We start from the raw sequence: 9,021 nt of genomic DNA on the forward strand, positions 1-9,021 counted from the left end.
TTTTTTTTTGGTACCGGGGATCAAACTCTGGACCTTGCACTTGCAAGGCAGGTGGCAGCAACCACTGAGCTAAATCGCCAGCACCCCAGATTACTGATTTTAAATGGGAGATCTATGTTTTGAGCTTCCTTTAAAGACCTGTAGTTTAAGAAAGAGAATTTGATCTTGTTTTATACCTTATGGGAAACTATAAATTCCACAGATCAGCATTTTTTAAGTAATAGGATGGGATTTAGTGTTGACTAATCTTAGTTTCTTTGTGTGCTGATATATCTTATACTTTGTAAGGCTTTTAGGATTGAGTGGGTTATGCAGAGATGTAATCAGAGCCTTACTATATGGTAAGACCTAAACTTTCATGTTCTACCTTGACATGTTTGTCAAGGCCCCAGAGGCCTAACCATGAGTTCCCTTGCTCTCACCAGATGTGCCTTTCTGGTGGAAAAGGCTTTCTTCCCTCCTACTTCCCCTATCTGCAAGGCCAGTTATATCCCTAATCCTCAACCTCATAATTTTCACCACCTTGTTCCCTCAGCAATAGAATGGCTAGGTGGTAATCAGAACAGAGCTCATCTTTTCTCACTTTTGAGCTTTAGGATATTAAGTCATGAAGACATAATCAAAAGACTTAGTATCCTAAAGCTCAAAAGTGAGAAAAGATGTTTAATGAGGGATGATGACAAAGGATAAAATTATTCAAATACACAAGTATTAGGTATTATAGAATACAAGTGTTAGAGAAGACTTGAAGTCATACTGATTTCAAACAGCCAAATTTTAAAGAGAATCTGGCATACTCAAAGAGGACAGCTGTGCATCAAAATATTTAAAGTTTAGTAAAGAACTGGTTAACAAGGAAAATGTTTATAGTAAAATTTCATTCTGTTGTGAACTTTTGTATCTCAATTTTTTCCTCTTGTGAACTTGAGTTTACTTTCAGAGAGCTTTTATAGTACACTTAGGAGATATTTTTGCCAATGTATTTTCATGATCATTAAAGGAGAAAGAAAGTGAGAGACCTCATATTCCTTTAGAATTTATAGTGAAAGCACATAGTATGCCAAAGGCTTGTGTGCGCTATTTGATTTAATCAAGATTTATTGGCTATTTTATTCATTTCCAGATATATTTGGATAAAAATTTAATCTCCAGCCATAAGACAGTCAAGAACATGTAGGCATTCTTCTTCTGAAGTACTGATTTTCTTGCTGTTTTCTATTCATATCATAAGTTTTCAGCCTATTTGCATACTGTGACTCTGCAGTGAAGTCCTCAATGTCCTCTCTATTTAAAAGAAATATTTAATTTATTTTCACAAGTAATTCATCAATTCATTTTTTCAGGGTTCAGTGACATTTAGAGATGTGGCTATAGACTTCTCACAGGAAGAATGGGAATTCCTGGATTCTGCTCAGAGGAACTTATATAGGGATGTAATGTGGGAGAACTATAGCAACTTCGTCTCACTAGGTAAGGCTGTTATCAAGCTAAATTTTTACTCTGTGTTCCCATAAAGAATGATTAGGTTAGCTGTGTGCCTGTATTCTCAGCAATCAGGAAGCTGAGGAAGGAGGATCACCACAAGTTCGAGGCCAGCCTGGGCTACATAGTGAGTTCAGGGTCAGCCTGGATTACACAGTACGATCTTGTCTCAAAAAATTAAAATAAAACAAAACCAAAAAAAGAATAGCTAGGCTTTGTTCATTGTAAATTGGTTACACCACTTAAACATTCTCAGCCTGTGATGCTCTTCACATTTTCTTTAGATTTTATAATTCCTGTTTCCCTTAGTATCCAAGGGGCTGGATTTGAGTATGGTGCAAGTATTGTCGAAGAAACTAGATATCATATTGTATTCATGTTCAGAATTGACACATATACTTCATATTCCTTTCTAACTCACCTAAAAGGAGAATATCTACACACTAGGCCTCAGAGTAAAAAATCAAAAGAGATCAGAAAAGAAAGAGAAAGAATGAAAATCAAAGGAGTTTGTAGAGTGTGTATGTGTGTGTGTGTATATTTTATGGGGTGATCCACAAGCTTCATTTAAAATTCAAGTAAATACATTTTTTTATTCTGTAGCAGACATACTTGGTTCTATGTGCTTCGTAGTTGAAAGTTAAAAACCTGGGCTGGGGATGTAGGTCAGTGGCACCAGACCTACCTGGCAAGTGCAGGATCCTGAGTTGAATCCCCAGCCCCCAAATAAATAAATAAATAAAATTAAAAACCTAGCCAGGTTGGTGACATACCTATAATCCCAGCACTTGGGAAGCTGAAGCAGGAGGACTGCCAAGAGTTCAAGGCCAGCCTGGACTACATAGTTCAAAGCCAGCCAGAAGCACATAGTGAGACCCTGGCTGAAAAAAATAAACAAAATCTAAGAACTTTGTATTTAACATTGAGTATCCCCAAAAGGATCTGAGAATGTCTAAAAGCCTCTTATTACCCTCTCAGCAAAATGATAGCAGTAAAAATACACGTGTGTATATGAACATATCAGTGTATATATTGTGCTTACACACTGTTCTGAGCATTGTTTATTATTGATTACTTTTCAGTTACTCCTTACTTATTCTTAACCTTATTTCAAATAAGAAAACTTGGGTGCAAAACTTGAAGTGCAAAAGTTAATAACTGACTGAGGTAACAGACTAACAGGCAGGATTTAAAACCAGGCAGTCTGGATCCAGAACCTGTGTTCTTAATCTCTACAAAATATTGCTTCTGCAGAGCCTGTGTGAGCTTAAATTATATTAAAGCCTGTTCTTAGTCACCTAGTATCTATTTCTTATGGTCCTGAGGTTACCCTAAAGTGAATTCCTCAGCTCCCTTGTATTTATTTGCACTTAGTCTTTATAAAGTGCCATTTTAATTTGTAGTTAATTATAAATTTAACCAAATCTGAACAGAAGGACTTTCAGGTTTATAGTTTTATGTGATATTTTCCTTTAAAGCAGGAACTTCTGTTTCTAAACCAGATGTGATTACCTTATTGGATGAAGAAGGGCAGGAACCTGGGATTGTTGTGAAGGAACGGACAAGAACCTATTGCCTTGCTAAGTGAGAGCTGAGCAGGCACAGGGAAATCACTATCGCAGTTAATAGCTATCCTGCTTAGAGTGGAGGCACATCTTAGAGATCCTTGGAGCTCTCTCTTCAAACACCCATAGCTGCCAAGCATGGTGATGCATGTGTGTAATCTCAGCTACCTGGGAAGCTGAGGCATTAGCCTCCTAAATTCGAGGCTAGCCTGGTCAATTTAGTGATAATCTATCAGGGATTTGGCTTGTGCTAGAGCACTTGCCAGGCATGCACAAGGCCCTGAGTTCAATTTCCATTATGTCAAAACAAAAACCCACGTGTGTAATCTCGGCATTTATTCTGGGAGGTCCAGGCAGGAGAATTGCAAGTTGGAGGCCAGCCTGAGTGAGTTAGTGACTTAGCAAGATTCTATCTCAAAATGTAAACAAACATAAAAAAGTGTACAAAGGGTGGGGGACTGGAGATGTAGTTCAGTGTGAAGGCCCTTGATTTAATCCTCAGTACTGAGTGGAAAAACAAGCCCATGGGCTGTAAGGGAAAGTGTTGAGATCTGAAGTGGATTAAGAACTTTCAAGTTTCAACTAGCAAAGTCACTTTCTGTTGATCTTGATTATACTGTTTTTCATCTCCCACGTTTAATTCTCACTTCAAAGAGAGAAACTGGTGTCATAAAATAAAATGACAATATATATAAGAATACAAATCAACAAAATAGAAAAAATAAAACCAAAAGTCAACTTCTCAAAAAGATCAACAAGATAGTAAATACCTAGTCTGATGAATCAAGAAAAGAGAACATAAATTACTAATCCAGAGGGGGTTGGTTTTCATCTGATATAGCCATTTAAAGATAAGAAGACTTGCACTCTGTAAGGCTGAGGAAGGGAGGATTACAAGCACAAGCCTAGCCTAGGCAATTTAGCAAGACCCTGTCTCCAAATAAAAATTCAAAAATGGCTGAGAACTTAGCTCAGTGTCAAGACCCTGGGTTTAATTGCCTATACTCCCTCCAAACATATAAAAAGAATTCTGTGAATAACTTTGTGCTGATAAATGTAATAGTGTAAATGAAATTGAAAAAAAAATTTAAAATATAATTTATTAGACCTGACAGAAAAAATGATAAAAAAGAACAACAATATGCCTATTAAAGTAATTGAATTTATTATCAGAAATCTTTCCACAAAGAAATGTCAGGACCAGATGGTTTCACTAATGAATACTATCAAATATTTAAGGAAGAAATAGTGGCCTTATTACACAGTTTCTTCAGAAAAGGAAAGAACACCTGAGCTCACTTTATGAGGCCAGTATAACTATCATACTACTTGACAAAGAAATTACCAAACTAAAAACTTTTATTCCTCAAGTATTAGGAGTAAAATTCTTAACAAAATAATAGCAAATTAAATTCAGTACCATATAGAGATGACTATCAAGTGGAACTTACACCTTTTTAGATAATGTAGTCTTGGCTTTTAATGTTGATCAGTATAATTCATCATATTAAAGGAGAAATGAGACTGTGTGATCATCTTTACATTTGTTAGTGCTCTGCTAATAAAATTACATAGAGTTAAGTGGTCTGTTCCAGGCCTGTATTTCCCATGAATTCACTTACTTGTGGTATGTGACTTTATAGAAGATACTGGTTTTTAGGTATGCACTTGTAGTATTGTAGCAGAAATGTGTATGTTTGAGAGAGATGTAGTCCATCACTTGTAACAGGCATTGTTTTTTTTCTCTGTAGAAGTTTTCTTCGGAAACAGGAAAACAGCGTGTGTTTCCTTTTCTTATTTTCTTTCAGATTTGGAGTCCAGATGTAGGACCAATACCTTATGTCCAGAAAAGGAAATTTATGAAATATATTCATTACAGTGGGAGATAATGGAAAGAATTAAAAGCTATAGCCTTCAGAGCTCTATTTTTAAAAATGACTGGGAATTCAAAAGGAAGATTGAGGGCCAAAAAGAACCGCAAGATAGGTATTTTGGGCAGGTGAAAATTGGCTCTGAAAAAATGACCACTTATAAAAAGCAAAATTTTCTTACAGATTATCAGAGAGTTCACAATGGAGAAAAGTTATATGAATGTAAGGAATGTAGAAAGACTTTTATTCGTCGCTCAACACTTAGTCAACATCTAAGAATTCATACTGGTGAGAAACCTTATAAATGTAAGGAATGTGGGCAGGCCTTTCGGCAGCGGGCACACCTTATTCGACATCACAAACTTCATACTGGTGAGAAACCCTATGAATGTAAGGACTGTGGCAAGGCTTTTACAGTGCTCCAAGAACTTACTCAACATCAGAGGCTTCACACTGGTGAAAAACCTTATGAATGCAAGGAATGTGGAAAGGCCTTTAGAGTACATCAGCAGCTGGCTCGGCATCAGAGAATCCACACTGGTGAGAAGCCCTATGAGTGTAAGGACTGTGGGAAGACCTTTAGACAGTGTACACATCTTACTCGACACCAGAGACTTCATACTTCTGAGAAGCTCTATGAATGTAAGGAATGTGGGAAGGCCTTTGTATGTGGCCCAGATCTTAGAGTACATCAGAAAATTCATTTTGGTGAGAAACCCTATGCATGTAAGGAATGTGGAAAGGCCTTTAGAATATGCCAACAGCTTACTGTCCATCAGAGTATTCATACTGGTGAGAAACCCTTTGAATGTAAGGAATGTGGGAAAACTTTTAGATTAAGACAACAACTTGTTCGCCATCAGAGAATTCATACTCGTGAGAAACCCTATGAATGTATGGAATGCTGGAAGACCTTTAGTAGTTACTCACAACTTATTTCACATCAGAGCATTCATATTGGTGAGAGACCGTATGAATGTGAAGAATGTGGGAAAGCCTTCAGACTGCTCTCACAGCTTACTCAGCACCAGAGTATTCACACTGGGGAGAAACCTTATGAATGTAAGGAATGTAGAAAACCTTTCAGATTGCTCTCACAACTTACTCAGCATCAGAGTATTCACACTGGTGAGAAACCTTATGAATGTAAGGAATGTGGAAAGGCTTTTAGACTTTATTCATTTCTTACTCAACATCAGAGAATTCATACTGGTGAGAAACCTTACAAATGTAAGGAATGTAAGAAGGCCTTTAGACAGCATTCACACCTTACTCAACATCAGAAGATTCATAATGGAATTTAATGCAGAAAAGCCTTCAAATGTACATTATGTTATAAAACACCATCAAATCAATTTTTGAGAAAATTTGTTTCATGCTTACAACTAAGAATAAGAAATTTTATATTGGAGAAAGAATATATTGCTTTAAAAGCTTTCCTTCATCATTAAAACATTGTTTATCTTCAGATTTCAATGAGAGAATAATGTTATGAATGTTGGAAAACATCCTTACCCGTCATTGTTTCCCTTTACTATTTTATTATTATTGTGATATTAGACAAGATGCTATCATATTGTGCCTCATTTTGTTCACTTGTAAAATAGCAATATTAGTGCAGTAGTTGTATTATTTATTGCTGTGTAATAAATCACAAAAACTTAGCAGCTTAAAATACATATTTGTTATCTCATGATTTGTCTATCAGGAAAACAGACATGACTTAGTTGGGTCTTTGTAGTCGCAAAGTTAGCTGTGGCTGGTCATCTGAAGGCTTGACTAGGAAATGATCTATATCCAAGCTAATAGGATGGATGCTGGAATTCCTTTCTTCTTGGGCTGTTACATTGTGATTCTCAGTCTCTAGCAGGCTATTGGCTAAGGTTGACTGCATTTCCTTGCCACAATGACCTCTTCAGTTTGCTTCATCAAAGTGTGAAAGCCAGCAAGATGGAACTCTGCTAACAAGGAAGTTGTAATCTTGTATAATCTAATCATGGAAATGGTATCCCTATTACATTTGCTCTTTCTGCTGGTTAGAAGTATTACTAGATTAGCCTGTTCTCACAGGAAGGGGCCTGTAAAAGAATACCAAGAGACAGTGACCATTAGTGGCCAGTTCAGAGTCAACCTGCCGTGCTGTGTAATAGAATTGTGAGGATTAAGTAGTTAGAATAGCAGTCACAAGAGAAACTTGTGTTCTGTAAATATTGTGTATAATTATTATTCTTACTAGTATTAGTGAATTCCTTTTAAAGAAAATTACTGCAGAAGCAATAAATGTAGAAATGTCTCCTATCACATCTCAACACTTACTAAGCTGAAAGTAATTTATTTTAGGTAAAACCTAGGAGATTTTAGTGAATGAGAATTTCTTCATCACTTGAATTCCATCAGAAATTTCACAGTGAAAACTATGATTTTCATAAATGTACAGTTAAGAATACAGCTGTTGAATCAGAAATATGAAGCAGTTTTTCCATCTGTGACATAGCATCCTTTTGTCTGGCCACAGTTTAAGATTAATCACAAACTCTGAAAAAGATAGCATAGGAGAAACTACCCACTTTGGAATTTAATTTGGTGCATGCATGTGTGTGAAACTGTATAAAAAGAAAACATTCCATTATACTTAGTATAATTGGTCCATCTTCAATTAGTGTGTCTAGTCAGGTCTTATGACCCGACCCCACTGGTAGTTTGATAGTTTATTTGGTTGTGGCTGCATAATTTGGTCAGTTATGGAAAATACTAGGGTATCATATCATTCTTTTTTGTCTTGGTACTGGGGATAGCACTCAGGTCCTTGTGCCTGCAAGCAGGTGGAGGCATCACTGTGCTAAGTCCCTGGCCTTCATTCTTAAAGTCTGTATTGGAGGGTGAGCATTTTTCCCCCCATGTGAGCCAAATAATCAGGATCATCAAAAATTAATCAAATCTAAGTGTTTTTCTTTTTAAAACTTAAATCCGACAAATAAATATAAAAAGAATAATAGGATTAGAATCTGTATTTTCTAGACTAATGAAATAATGGGTTCAGAAAATGATTTTCAGTGAATGCTAAAACTACAAAAGTGGGAGATTTTGTAGAGAAAATATCAAGCTGATCACTTTAGAACACTCTTGTCAATTTGGACAGCAATAAGACTGGGATTATCAGACAACATCCATCACTTGCAGTAATGCTATAGGAAGCACATACAACTATGCATGAAGCCATATTGCAAAAATAACAGGAGGAATCATACCTTTAAATCAAATTCTTTATAACCAGGAATTTGGGGACTAGGTGAATAAAATGGTATAAAGAAGCAGCCAATTAGATCCAGAATATGTAAATTTCTGCAGAAAAGTTGGCCTGATTTCATCAAGTAATGAGTGCCATGAAAAAGAAGAGGGTCAACTATTAATAATAAAGGCGACAAGAGACATGACAACTAAATTCATTACACGGGCATTTCTTGAACCTGGTTTTAACAAAATAGAAAGGACACTTTGGAAATAGTGGAGGAAAGGTACACGTGGACCAAATATTAGATGATGTTTAGAAATAACTTTGTTACGGATGATAATACCAACACAGTTACCAAATAATCCTATGTGGTAGAATTAGTATACTTATGTATTTACGAAATAAGATATGCAGACTGGCATGTCACTAGAAAATGGATTGCAAAGATGGAAACTAGATGACTACATGTGGGTAATTAAGTGAAATTTTTCACGGTTCATTGTGCTAATTCAACTTTTGTATGTTTGACAGACATTTCAGTAATAAAATTTTCAAGTTCAAAACTGAGATTATAAGTTGTGTATTTTAATTATTTTGCAACACTGAAGTTTGAACCCAAGGCTTTTACATTAAGCTACATCCCCAGCCATTTTTTCCTTTTTTTTTTTTTTTTTTTTTTTTTTTTTTTGCAGCAGGGAGGAAACAAGTTCTCATTCACTAAGTTGTTCAAACTTGGGATCCTCCTCCATCCAAAGTGTAATTATAGGCATGTGCCGCCATGCTCAGCTAGAAAGCATTTTTTTAAATGTTTTTTTGTTTTTTGTAGTTGGTGCTGGGGATCAAATCCAGGGTGTCATGGAAGCTAAGTATC

At 36.0% G+C, this 9,021-nt stretch overlaps 1 protein-coding gene across 1 annotated transcript in view; it reads left to right on the top strand.

Annotated features, from left to right (window-relative positions):
- The window catches only part of LOC104867521 (zinc finger protein 420), a 61,069-nt gene extending 54,726 nt beyond the window's left edge, over positions 1-6,343 (top strand). Inside the window, 2 exon segments of the mRNA XM_033765766.1 lie at positions 5,110-6,123; positions 6,125-6,343. Of these exon segments, the coding sequence (XP_033621657.1) occupies positions 5,110-6,123; positions 6,125-6,280 (1,170 nt within the window). The 3' untranslated portion in view covers positions 6,281-6,343.
- Positions 6,344-9,021: the final 2,678 nt, after the last annotated feature.

This window comes from Fukomys damarensis, unplaced genomic scaffold (assembly GCF_012274545.1).
Source record: "Fukomys damarensis isolate Sample0158 unplaced genomic scaffold, DMR_v1.0_HiC HiC_scaffold_19, whole genome shotgun sequence".
Lineage (NCBI taxonomy): Eukaryota > Metazoa > Chordata > Mammalia > Rodentia > Bathyergidae > Fukomys > Fukomys damarensis.